The sequence below is a fragment of the Saimiri boliviensis genome, chromosome X (genome assembly GCF_048565385.1).
Source record: "Saimiri boliviensis isolate mSaiBol1 chromosome X, mSaiBol1.pri, whole genome shotgun sequence".
Classification (NCBI taxonomy): Eukaryota; Metazoa; Chordata; class Mammalia; order Primates; family Cebidae; genus Saimiri; species Saimiri boliviensis.
The window spans coordinates 65,783,174-65,799,965 of NC_133470.1; the positions used below are offsets into that span (position 1 = coordinate 65,783,174).

Consider the following 16,792-nt stretch of genomic DNA (forward strand, 5'->3'; position numbering starts at 1 on the left):
AACTAACAAACACACATGGGTTTCCCAGTATGTAAATTTTTTTTGAGGTTAGAGATCTCCCTTTACAGAATTTAGTATATAACAGATTCAATAACCAAACTTTGTGACCTCTCAATATTAAATAACTAAATGTGCAAAGAACCACCATTAAATAGGACAACAAAAGCTATACATTTTCTATGAGACAGTATGTGCACAGATTTTCAGAGCTGTTAAAATACAATAAAGAGCACAACACATTTTGGTCACTTTATTAAATGACATTAAATAGTTTAAGTTTCAACTACTAAACAGCACTTTGAATGGTGAAAACACAGATAGTATATTGTCATACTTGAATGCTTTTCTTTAAAAACACAATTCCAGTCCTTATATATATTACAAAACAGCCTTAAAGGAAGAAGTGACATCTTTTCTACAGTACTTAAGATACTCAATACAGAATTGAAAAGCAGTCTAACAGAAACAAAGGCAAGTCTTCACAGCTGTATGATTTCAGCAGCCAAAGCTGGATGATGGACTGAAACATTACTATACAACTGGGACAAAACATATACAGTATCACAATACTAAGCAAAAACGCTTTACACCCGAAGAAATAAAACAGGTTACAAAATGTGGAGAATTTAGCAGGCAAAACTGTATTACAAGCAACATTTTAAATCATCATTTTTAACCATTGCAACTATTTAAAACATCTAAAACAAATATAAAAATGAGCCTTTTAGTATTTTATTGACATGATTTTTTTGTCTTTAAATATTTGTTAAAGCTTGATGTTATACTCAAAGTACATATTATGTAGCTAAAATGTCAGTGAGAAGAGTGTATGCAAAGTGGTCCAAGTTTTATTTCAAACTCTGATTTCCAATTAATCCTTCTAAGTATTATTCTTTAAGTTATAGTTTCATCCATGGTGAAAAAGGTTTAGAAGGTTGCCTAAAATTTTCACATCTATGTCTTTGAGTAAATAATTAGACCATGTTGAAAATTCCCAGGTCTAGTAAATCAGGTTTAAAGTATTCTGAACTTGTAGAAATACCAACTGATAACAGTTGGCCAGAGTATACTGCCTTCAAATATTTCTCATAAATCTTGTCCTTTTCATTTTTTCTAAAGTAAATACACACCTGCCCCGCCCAATTAAATAAATCTGATTACATGGCTGGCATGATATCTAAATATACAGAAATTATTAGTGATATCTCATCATGGGAAGGTGGGGGGGGGAATCCACCAAACCTCACAGATTCTATTATCACAATTCTAGTGCTCCCGGATGTCTTACCACTAGTTATTTCAAGATAAAAATGGCAATCTCTTAATCATCCAAACAACTCAAAGCAGTTTTAGCTAATGTTAAATTCACTCTAATCCAGTGATACCTAGAGCAAAGCCTACACCCAGTTTTCTTTTTTCTGAATTCTTAAGCTGTTTCACTGTTATATCATCATCTCAAAGATGGTTTTGCCATGTTTGAATTGACTCCCATAGTCAAAAACAATGTTTTCTTTAAGAATTCAAGTAACCAAAATTGTACATGAATAAAATTATATGTCAATTTTTACATAACCGGTTTAAGAAAAAAAATATAATACATTTTCTAGTAAAACTTCTAGTAAAAGAGTATTGGATGAATTAATTTTGATTTAATAATTGCCTTATGATCTAAACTAAAAAATAAAAAAAACAGAACTCTGAAACAATTTTTAAAAAATGTAAGGAAACTGGGGTAAAAAGAACATGATGATGAGAGAAAAGAAGCGCATAGAAGCCAGTGACTCTTATCTTTCAGAGGAATATTTCACAATACCAACAGTACTGGGAATTGTTAAAGCACATTCCTCATGTGAACTTAAAGTCAGCAATGGTTCTGCCATTTTGATGTTGTTTATAAAACAGGGTGTGAACCTAACAACCACAACTTCAGTGTTAACCTCCTAAAATGCTAGAACTTGATTTTCTAAGTCCACATCCCACTGCCAGCAACAGGATGAAGCACTAGCACTGGCACCATGCAGTTAAGAGATGTGCTTTATATTCGTGCCAGGAGAGAGAAAATTCATGTGTGGAAGATAACCCACAACCCTGAAATTTTACCAGTAATTATTTCAGCACATATAACTGAAAATAAAAAATGGCAGGAGGACTAAAGAAGAAAAAGGAATTCTCTTCTTAGGCTATACTTAAGGCTGTTTATACAATGCTAAGATAACTGCAAGACTCCTCCAACTTTTAGAGCAGTAGTATTTAAGAATATTGCACACAATTCTGTGTCAAAGATAACTCTCAGTTTCTAACTTTCAGTTACAGAGATGATAAAGCAGGAGCCCAGTTTCAGACTTCAGTCAAAAGAATATTAAAACCATTTCAATCACTTTAATCAAGAAATGGATTAAGTACAAAAGTATTCATAACTTGAGGAATCAACTCTAAGAACTCAGCTGTGTTTTTTTATATGTAAAGAATGAATATATAAATCTTTATTCTTTCCTAAATTTATTAATTTTATGACAATTTTATGGTTGCTAAAAGCAGGCATAAAAATTTAGGGAGGAAATCTGTGGAGCTGTTACTATTATGGAAGGACTTGTTTTCACTGAAAACAATTTGAAATATCTTCTGTACTCAATGTGTGTAAGAAGATTCTAGGCAACATCACTGACAAATGTCAGGAAGAAATGGTATGCCCTACTTTAAAAAAAAAAAAAAGTAAAACTAATATGGAAGATTGGCATTTAAGGGGACCAAACTATTTATACAGTTGAGTTCTGTTAAGTCATTGATTCCTAAAAAAATAAAAGATCTTTCTATGATTTTAACAATCCATTAAGCTTTTAGTGCAAAATCACATTGATTTCCCTTGGGAAGGTCCTGGATTTTTGCTTCTCATTGGGGGTGGTGCACGCTGTAATGGTGGTGGCTGCATACCACCAGCCACTGGCTGATACATTCCTCTCATATCAATCTGCTGGTAGTTAGAAGGATTCATGATCAAATTTGGAGGCTTTGGCATCATGAGGTGACCCAGTGTTGCTTGTTGATAAGTCATCTGTTGCTGTTGCTGCTGATTGTACTGCTGCTGGAGCCTTCTGTTCATAAGTATTCGCTGAACACAGCTGATTAACTATAGAAAGAAAATGGGAGTTGTTACAAGTGCATGACCTGTCTCAAAAGAGGTATCAAGTTTTGACTTAAAATCAATTTGTTAAGGGGGTACCATACCCAAAGGAAAACACGTTATTGTTATCACCATTACTAATTTGATGGCATTCACAGGACCATTACTGTAGAAACCAGTTAGTAAGACCATTTAGGGCTAAATTCTCTTAATGTCTTTACTATTGTATTGCAAGCAGCATTTATGTTAATTGCCATAGTAACATGTTCCGCACAGTGATTAGTCTCAAGTATTAGTTACAGCATTTTTTTGTCAAGATTTCTCTCTTTGTCATTCTTTTGAGTATTTCACATGACAAACATTTTAGTGACAAACACCAAAGGGAAAGGCACTTGCAGTAGGAATAATTCTGACCAAGAATGTCTCAAATTTCCTAATATAATTTAAAACCACATAACCCTGCAGTGCTTTCTAAGTAAAATACATGCCATAGAAATGGATTCCCTGGTGTCAAGAGTTGAATTTTCCAAGTATAAGGCAGAAGGCTGGCTAACAACTGTGTTGGGAAACATGATCAAGGATCCTGGAATACGGCACCCTTTTAAAGAATTATATAACTTAATAGAAACCTTTGATAAGTATCATCCATAGCTCACTTTTTATTCTCAAATTAAACACACTGAAAAGTAAACTACTATTTTGAGGTTATTTAACAATGGCAAATGTGACTGGAGGCAGAGCAAGATGGCTGAATAGAAGCCTCCACTGATTGTCCTCCCTGCAGGAACACCAAATTGAAAAACTATCCACAATAAAAGCAACTTCATGAGAACCAAAAATCAGGTGAGTAATCATTGTACCAGATTTTAACTTCATATCACTGAAAGAGGCACTAAAGGGGGTAGAAAACCAGTCTTGAACTGTCAATGCCACCCTTCACTCATCCCCTGGTAGCAGCCAGGTGGCAGGGAGAGAGAATCTGTGTGTTTGGAGGAGAGTACAGTGATTGTGGGACTCTTTATTGGAACTCAGTGCTGCCCTGTCACAGTGAAAAGAAACACCAGGCAGAACTCAGCTGGTACTCACAGAGAGAACATTTACACCAGCCACAGCCAGAGGGAAATCACCTATACCAGCAGGCGGAACCTGACTTCCGACAAGCTTTGCTACCGTGAACTAAAGAGTTCTGCAGTTCTAAATAAACCTGAAAGGCAATCTAGGCCACAAAGACTCCCAAGTCCTGTGCTGTGTTGTGCTGGGCTGAGAGCCACTGGACTTGGGGGTCATGTAACCTAGTGAAACACCAGCCAGGGTGGCCAGGAGATTGCTTGTGCCCCAGCTTTGCAAATCCCAGGCAGCATAGCTCACAGCTCCAGCATAGACTCTTTCCTTTTGCTTGAGGAGAGGAGAGGGAAAAATAAAGACTTTGTCTTGCAGTTTGAATATCACCTCAGCCACAGTAGGACAGGGCACCAGTCAGAGTCCTGAGGCCCCTGCTCCAGGCCCTAGCTCCTAGATGACATTTCCAGACATACCCTGGCCAGAGGAAACTCGTTCTCTTGAAGGGAATGACTCAATCCCAGCAGAATTCAACACCTGCTCTCTAAAGAGCCCTTGGGCCCTGAATAATCAGGTAGTACTTGCAGTGGGCCTTCAGTGAGACTCAGAGACATGCTACCTTCAGGTGTGACATAGCACATTCCCAGCTGTGGACACTATGGGAAGAGACTTCTGCTTGAGAAAAAAAGAGGAAAGAGTAAAGAGGACTTTGACATATGGTTTAGGTACCAACTCAGCCACAGTGGGGTAGGGTACCAAGCAGACCCTTGGGGACCCTAATTCTAGGCCTTGGCTTTTAGATGGCATTTCTGGACCTTTCCTGGGATGGAGGGGAGCCCACTTCCTAGAAGAGAGAGTAGTAGTCCTGGTAGCATTTACCACAAGCTGATTGAAGGGCCCTTGCTTGGGGCCTGAGTGAACATCAGCAGTAGCCAGGTAGTACCTGCTGTGGGCCTGCGGTGGGGGTCGCTAGTGGACACAGGGAGAGACTCCTTTGCTTATGGAAAGGGGAGTGAAGGGTAGAAAGGACTTTGTCTTGTGGCTTGCGTGCCAGCTCAGCCGAAGTAGAATAGAGCTCCAAGCAGATTCCTAAAGTTTCTGACTCTAGGACCTGGATCTTGGACAGCATCTTGGGACTGGCCTTAGGCTGTGGGACATTTGCAGCCCAGAAGGGAAGGACACAAGCGGGGCTGGCTTTGCCACATGCTGAATGTGGAGCCTTAGAACCTTGAGCCAACAAAGGCAGAGGCCAGGCAGTAGTTACTGTGGAGCTTGGGTGAGACCCACTGCCATGCAGGCTTCAGGTCTAACCCAGTGTGGCCCCTATGGAGGGAGCCAGAGGGGTGCTTGTGTCACCTCTCCACCAGCTTTCCAGACAGCTTAGCACAGAGATTGTTTCTGTTTGGGAGAAAGTAAGGGAAGAGAACAAGAGTCTCTGCCTGGTAATCCAGACAATTCTTCCAGATCTTATCCAAGACCACCAAGGTGGTATCTCTCTGAGTCTGCAAGACTACAAGAGTCACAGCATTACCCAGCTTGGGATGCCCTCTAATGCAGATAGAGATGCAGTGACCAACAACTTAGATCACAATACTCAACTCTCTTCGAATACCTGGAAAGCCTTCCTAATAAGTATGGGCACAAACAAAGCTAGATTGCGAAGACTATAATAAATACCTAACTTTTCAATAACCAGACACGAATCAATGTCCACAAGCATCCAGGAAACACACCACCACCAAATGAACTAAATAAGGCCCCAGGGACCAATCCTGGAGAGACAGATATATGTGAATGTTTAGACAGAGAATTCAAAATAGTTGTCTTGAGGAAATTCAATGAAATTCAGGATAACACAGAGAAGAAACTCAGAGTCCCATCAGATACATTTCACAAAGATACTGAAATAATTTAAAATAAGCAGAAATTCTGGAGGCAAAAATGCATTTGACACACTGAAGAATGTATTAAGAGTCTCTTAATAGCAGAACTGATCAAGGAGAAGAAAGAATTAGAAAGCCTGAAGACAGGCTATTTGAAAATGCACCATCGGAGGAGACAAAGGAAAAAGAACAGAAAACAATGAAGCACATCTACGAGATCTAGAAAATAGCCTCAAATGGACAAATCTAAAAGTTATTGGCCTTAAAGAGGAGGCAGAGAGACAGATGGGATATAAAGTTTATTCAAAGGGATAACAACAGAGAATTTCCCAAACCTAGAGAAAGATATCAATATTTAAGCAAAAGAAGGTTATGGAACACTAAGCAGATTTAACCCAATGAAGACTACCTCCCACCATTTAATAAACTCTCAAAGGTCAAGGATAAAGGAAGGATCCTACAAAATCCTGTCTTATACAAAATAGCAGAAAGACTGCCAGGGGGTAAAAAAAAGGATCCTCAACACAGCAAGAGAAAAGAAACAACATACAAAAAAAGCTCCAATACATTTGGCAGTAGACTTTTCAGTGAAAAACTTACAGGCCAGGAAAAGAGTGACATGAGACATTTAAAGGAGTGAAGGAACAATAACAACAAACTTTTACCCTAGAAGAACATTATCTGGTGAAATATCCTTCAAATGTGAAGGAGAAATAGACTTTCCCACACAAACAAAAGCTGAGAAATTTCATCAATACCAAACCTGTGCTACAAGAAATACTAAAGGGAGTTTCTCAATCTGCAAGAAAAGGATGTTAATGAACAATGAAGAATTATATGAAGGTATAAAACTCACTGGCAACAGAACATTAGTTTTCTCTTTGCTCGTTTGTTTGTTTGCTTGTTTATGCAATCAGTGTTATCAGCTTAAAATTATGTGTTATATTATTTGCAAGCTTCATGGTAACTTCAAATAAACAAACATACAACAGACACACAAAAAAGTATAAGCAAGAAATTATGCTGGGTGTGGTGACTCATGCCTGTGATCCCAACACTGAGAGGCCAAGGTGGACGGATCACCTGACGTCAGGAGTTTGAAACCGCGGTCTGGCCAACATGGCGAAACCCTGTCTCTAGTAAAAATGTGAAAATTAGCCAGACATGGTGGGGACTTATAATCCCAGACACTCGGGTGGCTGAGGCAGGAGGATCACTCAAACCCAGGAGGCAGAGGTTGCAGTAAGCCAAGATAGAGTCACTACATTCCAGCCTGGGCAACGGAGTGAAACTCCATCTCCAAAAAAATAAATAAATAAATAAGAAATTAAAACATACAACCACAGAAAACTGCCTTAACTAAAAGGAAGACAAGAAGGAAGAGAGGGATCACAAAACAACCAGAAAACAAATAACAAAATGACAGGAGTAAGTCCTAACTTATCAAGGTTGGACAAGATGGATGAGTAGATGCAGCAAGGTGGAAAAGCTGCCACTGAGAGACAAGAATGACTGACACATTCCTAACAAATCTTCAGAGAGAAGGCAATGAGAGTGGACAGAGGGAAGACAAAGAAGAGCTTGGTTGAAGGAAGAGAAAGCTGGGAACCCTGAATGGGGCTGCTGCACACCAGGACTCGTTCCTGGCCCCCAAGAACTCCAGGGATGAGTGAGTTGAACTGGCAAGGAGCAATTGGCTCTTGCCTTGAGCATCTGGAATCCCGGCAGGAGGAGACCTACAGCCAACATTATACTGAATGGGCAAAAACTGGAAGTATTTCTCTTGAAAACCCGGCACAAGACAAGGATACCTTCTATAACCACACCTATTCAACATAGTATTAGAAGTCCCGGGCAGAGCAATGTAACAGAAAGAAATAAAGGTCATCCAAATAGGAAGAGAGAAAGTCAAACTATCATGGTTTGCATATGACATGATTCTATGTCTAGAAAAGTCGTCTTGGCCCAAAAAGCTCCTTAAGCTGATAAACAACTTCAGCAGTATCTCAGGGTACCAAATCAATGTACAAAAATTAGTAGCAATCCTATACACCAACAAAAGTCAAGCCAAGAGGCAAATCAGGCATACAATCCCGTTTACAACTGCCACAAAAAGAATAAAATACCTAGGAATACAGCTAACAAGGGAGGTAAAAAGGTATCTACAATGAGAACTCCAAAAGACTGCTCAGAGAAATCAGAGATGACACAAACAAATGGAAAAACATTCCATGCTCATGGATAGGAAGAATCAATATTGTTAAAATGGCCATAGTGCCCAAAGCAATTTATACATTCAATGCTATTCCTATCAAACTATTAATGATGTTCTTCACAAAACTAGACAAAACTATTTTAAAATTCATATGGAACCAAAGAAAAGCTTAAATATCCAAGGCAATTCTAAGCAAAATGAACAATGCTGGAGGCATTATGCTACACAACTTCAAACTATACTACAGAGCTACAGTAACCAAAACAGCATGATATTGGTACAAAAAGACACACAGACCAATGGAACTGAACAGCGAGTCCAGAAATAATGCCACACACCTACAACCACCTGATCTTTGATACAGCTGACAAAAGCAATGGGGAAAGTACCCCCTATTCAACAAACGGTGCTGGGGTAATCAGCTAGGCATAGGCAGAAGATTGAAACTGGACCCCCTCCTTACACCATACACAAATATGAACTCAAGATGCATTAAGGACTTAAATGTAAAACCCCAAACTATAAAAACCCTCGAAGACAACCTAGGCAATATATTTCTGGATATAGGAATGGGCAAATATTTCATGATGAGGATGCCAAAAGCAATTACAACAAAAGCAAAATGGACAAATGAAATCCAACTAAACTAAAGAGCTTCTGCACAGTAAAAGAAACTTATCAACAGAGTAAACAGACAACCTATAGAATTGCAGAAAAGTTTTGCAAACTATCCATCTAACAAGCAATATCCATTATCTATAAGGAACTTAAAGAAATTTACAAGAAAATAACAACCCCATTAAAAAGTGGGCAAAGGACATGAACAGACACTGCAAAATAAGACATACATGTGGTCAACAAGCATATGAAAAAAAGCTCAATATCACTGATCATTAGAGAACTGCAAATCAAAACCACAGTGAGATACCTTACACCAGCAGTCAGAATGGCTATTATTAAAAAGTCAAAAGATGCTGGTGAGGTTATAGAGAAAAAGAAACGCTTAAACACTGTTGGTGGGAGTGTAAATTAGTTCATTCATTGTGGAAAGCAGTGTGGCAGTTCCTCAAAGAGTAAAAACAGAACTACCATTCAACTCTGCAATCCTATTACTGGGTATAAACTCAAAGGGACATGAATCGTTCTATTTTAATGATACATGTATATGTTCACTGCAGCATTATTCAGAAAAGTAGAAACTTGGAATAAAGCTAAATGCCTATCAATGGTACACTGGATAAAGAGAATGTGGAAATAAAAATAATAAAATAAATTCAAGAGAGGGGGAAAAAAAGAGAATCCATGTGTGTAAAGGTGTATGTATTCTCTAAATGTGCCTTTCTTCCTGATACCTACAGTGACTGATGCTCTAGATATATGTGCCCTCTGCCCACTCATACTCGAGTCCCCTTGTAAGGCATTCATTATGGAATGCCCCATTATCAAGTTCCATAACCAAAATTGAGACGTTGCATCCTGTGATTTCTAAACCTCAGCTAGCATAGCCATAGTCTGCTACTGATACCTCTGCATTTGGTTTATTGAATGCAGCTCATCACAGCCTGACAAATTCAACATGTTATAGACAACTAAAGCTTTTCTTATTCCAACAGCAGCTGACTCAGCTATTAGTAATCTCAGAGATCAAAAATCAACTTTCTCATCTAGACTTAAGACCCAGACCTCAGCATACATCTTAAAGAGACTGCTGTCTCTTTAAAATTTTTATATCTTCTATAAACCTAATTATAAATAATGATGCTTAGAAAAAAGAAAAAAAAGAAAATGTAGTACATATATATCATGGAATAGTATGCCACCATAAAAAAAGAACAAGATCACGTCCTTTGAAGAAACATGGATGGAGCTGGAGGTCATTATCCTTAGCAAACTAATATGGGAACAGGAAACCAAATACCATGTTTTCACCAATAAGTGGGAGCTAAAGATGAACACATAGAGGGCAACAACAGACACTGAGGGTGGCCAGAGGGTAGAGAGTGGGAGGAGGGAGATAATCAGGAAAAAATAAGTTATGGGTGCTAGGCTTAATACCTGGGTGATGAAATAATCTGTACAACAAACCTGTGACACAGGTTTACCTATATAACAAACCCACATATATATCCATGAACTTAAAATGAACGTTTAAAAAAAGAATAACATTGAATATAAATGGACTAAACTCTCCAATCAAAAGACATATAGTATCTGAATGGATTTTTTTAAAAAGACCTAATCATCTGTTTCCTATCAGAATACATTTTACCTATATAAAGACACATATAAACTAAAAATAAAGGGATGAAAAAAGACATTTCATGAAAATGGAAACAAAAAAAAAAGAGCAGGACTAGCTATCTTTTATCAGACAAAATAGATTTCAAGAGACAAAGATGGTCATTATATAATATAAAGGGGTCAATTCAGTAACAAGATACAACAACTGTTAATATATGTGCACCCAACACTGGAGCACCAGATATAGAAAGCAAATATTATTCTATCTAAATAGATAGACTCCAAAATAATAATAGCTGGAGACTTCAACACCTCAACTTTACATATTGGACAGATCATTGAGACAGAAAACCAACAACAATAACAAAACCCAGTGGACTTACATTCTGCACCAGAGACCAAATAGATATTTCCAGAACATTTCATCCAATGGTCACAGAATATACATTTTGTTCCTCAAACATAAATTACTCTCAAGAAAAGACCATATGTTAGGCCACAAAACAAGTCTTAAAACAAAGTGAAATCGTATCAAGTTTCTTCTCTGACCACAAGGGAATAAAACTAAAAATCAATAACAAGAGGAATTTTTGAAACTATATAAAAACATGAAAACTGAACAATACGCTCCTGAATGACCAGTGTTCAATGAAGACATTAAGAAGAAAATTGAAAAATTTCTTAAAACAAATGAAAAAGGAAATACAACATACACAACCTATGGGATACACCAAAAGCATACTAAGAGAAAGGTTACAGCTCTAAATGTGTATATCAGAAAAGAATAAAAACTTCAATTAAACACCTACCAATGCATCTTAAAGATCTAGAAAAACATAGGAAAACAAAACCCCAAATTAGTAAAATAAGATCAGTGCAGACATAAATGAAAAGTTGGTTTTTTGAGAAGATAAAATTCACAAACCTTTAGTCAGACTAAGAAAAAAAAGAGAAGATTCAAATAAATAAAATCAAATATTAAAAAGTAGACATTAAAACTGATACCATAGAAATGATACCAAAAAATTAGAAAACCTAGACGAAATGGATAAATTCCTAGACACATACAATCCACCAAGATTGAAACATGAAGAAATCCAAAATCTGAACAGACCAGTTACTAAGTAATGAGATCAAAGCTGTAATAAAAAGTCTTCCGGCAAAGAGAAGCCAGGAAACCAATGTCTTCACTGCTGAATTTTACCAAACGTTTAAAGAAGAATACCAATTTTCCTCAAACAATTGTGAAAAGTAGAGGAGAAGGGAATACTTCAAACACATTCTACAAGGCCAGTTAACACTCTGATACCAAAACCAGACAGACATATCAAAAAAAGAAAACTACAAGGCAATATCCGAGATGAACATTCATGCAAAAATCCTCAACAAAATACTAGCAAACACAATTCAACAACACATTAAAAAGGTATTGTTGAACATGACCAAGCAGGGTTTATCCAAAGGCTGCAAGGATGATTTAACATAGGCAAATCAATCAATGTGATACGTCATATCAACAGAATGAAGGACAAAAACCATGTGATCATTTCAATTGATGCTGAAAAAACATTTGATAATATTCAACATCCCTTCATGATAAAAAAAAAAAAAAAACTCAAAAACAGGTATAGTAGGAACATGCCTCAACACAATAAAAGCCATATGCTGACAGACTCACAGCCAATATAATACTCAATGGGGAAAAACTGAAAGACTTTCTTCTAAAAATTTGAACACAACAAGGATGTCAGCTTTCACCACTGTTATTCAACATAGTTCTGGAAGTCATAGCTAGAGCCATCAGACAAGAGAAAGAAATAAAGGGCATCCCAGTTGGAAAAGAAGAAGTCAAATTATCTTGTTTGCAAATGATATGATGTGGCATTTAGAAAAACCTAAAGACTCCAGCAAAAATATTTAAGAACTGACAAACAAATTTAGTAAAGTGGCAGCATACAAAATCAGCAGTGTTTCTATATGCCAGCAGTGAAAAATCTGAAAAAGAAATCAAGAAAGTAATTGCATTTACAGTAGCCACAGTCAAAATTAAATACTTAGGAATAAACTTAACAAAAGAAGTGAAAGATTTCTACAATGAAAACTACGCAATGTTGATGAAAGAAATAGAAGAGGGTACAAAAAAATGGAAAGCTATTCTATGTTCATGGGTTGGATGAATTAATACTGTTAAAATGTCCATACTACCCAAAGCAATCTATAAATACAATGCAATCCCTATGAAAATACCAATGACATTCTTCACAGAAATAAAAAAAAGTCCTGAAATTTTCATGGAACCACAAAAGACCCAGAATAGGCAAAGTTGTAATGGGCAGAAAACAAAACTGGAGGAATCACATTACCTGACTTCAAATTATACTACAGAGCTACAGTAACCAAAACAGCATAGTACTGGCATAAAAACAGACACACAGACCAAGAGAACAGAAGAGAACCCAGAAACAAATCCACACACTAGTGAACTCATTGTTGGCACAGGTGCCATGAACATGCATTGGAGAAAGGACAGTCTCATTAATAAATGGTGCTGTGAAAGCTGGATACCCATGAAACAATGAAAGCAGAACAATGAAAGTAGACCCCTATCTCTTGCCATACACAACATTCAAATCAAAATGGATTAAAGACTTAAATCTGAGACCTTGAACTATGAATCTACTACAGACAAACATTGGGCAAACTCCAGGACACTGAACTGGCAAATATTTTTTGGGTAATACCTTACAAGCACAGGCAACCAAAGCAAAAATGGACAAATGGGATACCATTAAGTTAAAAAGCTTCTGCATAGCAAAGGAAACAATCAACAAAGTGAAATGACAACCCACAGAATGTGAGAAAAATATCTGCAAGCTATCCAAATGACCAGGGATTAATAACCAGAATATATAAGGAGCTCAAACAACTTCATAGGAAAAACAAATCTAATAATCAGATTTTTAAATGGGCAAAAGATCTGAATAAACATTTCTCAAAAGAAGACATACGAATAGCAAACAGGCATTGGAAAAGGTACTCAACATCATCAATCATTAGATAATGCAAATCAACACTAAAATGAGAAACTGGGCATAGTAGCTCATGCCTGTAATCCCAGCACTTTGGGAGGCTGAGGTGGGAGGACTGCTTAAGCCCAGGAGTTTGGGACCAGCCTGGGAAATATAGTGAGACCCCATCTCTACAAAACCAAACAAAAAAAGACAATGACATATTATCTTACCCCAGTTAAAATGGTGTTTATCCAAAAGACAGGCAATAATTAATGTTAGTAAAGATGTGGAGAAAAGGGAACTCACATACACTGTTGTTAGCAATGTATGTTAGTACAAGCACTATGGAGAACAGTTTGGAGGTTCCTCAGAAAACTAAAAATAGAGGTACCATATGGTTTATGAATCCCACTGCTAAGTCTATACTCAAATGAAAGGAAATCAGTATATTGAAGAGGTATCTACACTCTCATGTTTATTGTAGCCACTGTTCACAATAGCTAAGATTTGGAAGCAACCTAAGTGTCCACCAACAGATGAATGAATAAATTATATGTAGTACACATATACAATGAAGTACTATTCAGCCATAAAAAAGAAAAAGATACTGCCATTTGCAATAACATGCATGGAACTGAAGATCATTACGTTAAGTGAAATAAGCCAGTCATAGAAAGACAAAGTTCACATGTTCTCTCTTATTTCTGGAAGCTAAAAATTAAAACAATTCAACTTATGGGGACAGAGTAGAATGGTAGTTACCAGAGGCTGAGAAGGGTAGCAGGGAGTGGGGGAATGGGGAATGGTAAATAGGTACGAAAGTATAGTTAGAATGAATGAGATCTAGTATTTGATAGCACAACAGGGTGACTACAGTCAAAAATAATTTATTGCACATTTTAAAATAACTAGAAGAATATAATTGGATTGTTTGTAACACAAAGAAAGAATAAGTGCTTGATGTGATAGATAATCTTTAACCCTGACGTGATTACTATGCACTGTATGCCTGTATCAATATGCCTTACGTACCCCATAAGTATATATACCTATTATATACCCACAAAAATTAAAAGTTAAATAAAATAAAAATGGCAAATGTGATAAAACTCTGGCAAAAATTCCTACATAGATGTCCAGAATATATGAGAAATAAAATTATATGGACTAGATCCTATGTAAACTTCCAGGATTCCTTTGGGTAGCTGTTGGTTTTTTGTAACAAAATATATTATATTTACTTGACATTCCTGGGTTTTTTACATTTCTTCCAGAATTACCAATGACCATCCATCCATCCACCTATCGTACGAATAATTACTGATATAGATGTCATACAAACCTATTATTACAAATTCAAGAAAATTAAACATAACCTAGAAATAGAATTCTTACCATCTGTTGTTTTGTCAATACATCGTTGTAGATTGCTTCTCTTCGTTTAACATCAAGCTCCTGGCTGGCTTGTCTACTTAATGCTAACGCCTGTACTTGGGCCTCTGAGAGATTCATGTTTTCCTTCCACTAAAAGAAAAATTTTCTATTTATTCCTTAGTACTGTACAATTGAGGAAAAATAATTAAGGTATTTAAAGATTTCTGGGATTTTCCAAGGTTTTCCCCGCTTTTCCTTTATTCTTTTCTAAAGAAAAACATAATTCAAAAACACGGTACTAAGTTGTTCACTGCTATACTTGGGCCAGCTATCTCTGGAATGAAACAATAATTTAGATTTGATTTGTGTAACTGGTAATTAAAATGTTTATGTAAACAATGCATACATTTCCATGTTTGATTTTTGATTTCTCAATTCTTACATTTCACCCATTTCTCATTTGTGCCAACATCTATGCAAAATTGCTGGGTTACAGTTTGGCACTATTATCCATCCATTCTACTCATATTTTACTATTGCAAATCAAGTTATAAGAAGTAAAGGAAACAATTAAAAATTAAAACAAATGGCAGTAGGGGGTGGAGGGCACAAACTGGAGGTTGGAATAAGACAATGCCAATTAGCTTACGACAGCTGAAATTATATCTTCAAGAGGTTGAATCCTCACTGCTGTCACACTGTTTGTTGCTTCCACAACTTTTTCTCTTCCTTGATTAATGAGGTCCTAGAAGAATGTAAGAAATAAGTTATATAAGGCATAAAGATAGCACAGTGTTAAAGTATAGGAATCCTTCCATTTGCCAATTTATAGCAGCTGTTTTTAAAACTCTTTAAATAATTGAATAGCAAAATTCAGTGTCAATAAAGCGGAGTAAAACGTTATCAATGTCCAAAGGGTCTTGTTAGGAAGATAAAAGTTTGAGTCTTATCACACCAATAATTTCATAATTTAGATGAATCCATAGCACATTTTATAGTGTGTTTCAGATTTAACTAAGTCATTATTGGTATAATAAAAACCCAATCTTTCCTATTTAATTTACAGTTGACTCTAGCTTTAAATAATTTATTTCATAATATTGGGCATTATATATTTAAGTGTACATCTATAATGCACTAAAATAGAAATTAATGAGTATATTTTATCTTACTTTCAAGCAATAAGATAGGAATTTGTTTATTATAAATATTTTATAACTGAAGAAGGTGTTATTTCCCAAGCTGGTCAGCAGCCCTATTGTTTCTTAATTAAAATAATTCAAAGTACATTAATTCACCGACTGATTGCTTTGTGCTCTGAACAAACCACATTTTACAACATTATGTTGGTTCAAAACGGTCAACAAATAAAAGAAAAATTTCTTGGTCTATTCAGAGATAATCTTTTGGAGAATGTGATATTCCTGCATGGTGAACCCTCAACAACAAGGCACTTGAAATTGCCTTTAATTCATGTTAAATTACTTTTGTACTTCACAACTTACCTCCAGCTGTTGATTACTCATTGCTGACAGGGCACCCAAATTGAAAGGAATATAAGGAGTTTGAGAGTTGAAAGTGACAGGGGGTAAATTGGTCCCAGTTGGTATGTTGAAACGCATGGTCAGTCCCTAAAAACAAAAAAAATACGTATTTTTCACATTGTGATTTAAAACTTGAAATTCTACATCACCTACTGGTTTAGAAAAGAATCCACATTCTCAAATCCAGGAAATTATTAACACTCTACACACAAACAAAACACCCTTTTCACCGAAAAGCAAGATCTTATTACACGGAAAGCTTTAACCCATAAAGGTGTACTTTTTTTCTGATAATTCCCACAGAATGGGGGCAACTCAGAGAATTCTGATGAGACTCTGAACAT

The 16,792-nt window shown here is 36.4% G+C and overlaps 1 protein-coding gene across 12 annotated transcripts in view; it reads right to left on the reverse strand.

Annotated features, from left to right (window-relative positions):
* Window positions 1–230: 230 nt before the first annotated feature.
* ATRX (ATRX chromatin remodeler) overlaps window positions 231–16,792 on the reverse strand; it is a 312,128-nt gene continuing 295,566 nt past the window's right edge. For all 12 annotated transcript variants that reach the window (XM_074391843.1, XM_074391840.1, XM_003936850.4 and 9 more), the window contains 4 exons: window positions 16,410–16,535; window positions 15,554–15,649; window positions 14,926–15,054; window positions 231–3,127 (listed from right to left, as the gene is read on the reverse strand). In XM_074391843.1, coding sequence (XP_074247944.1) covers window positions 2,849–3,127; window positions 14,926–15,054; window positions 15,554–15,649; window positions 16,410–16,535 — 630 coding nt within the window. In that variant the 3' untranslated portion in view covers window positions 231–2,848. The remainder of the gene's footprint in view (window positions 3,128–14,925; window positions 15,055–15,553; window positions 15,650–16,409; window positions 16,536–16,792) is intronic.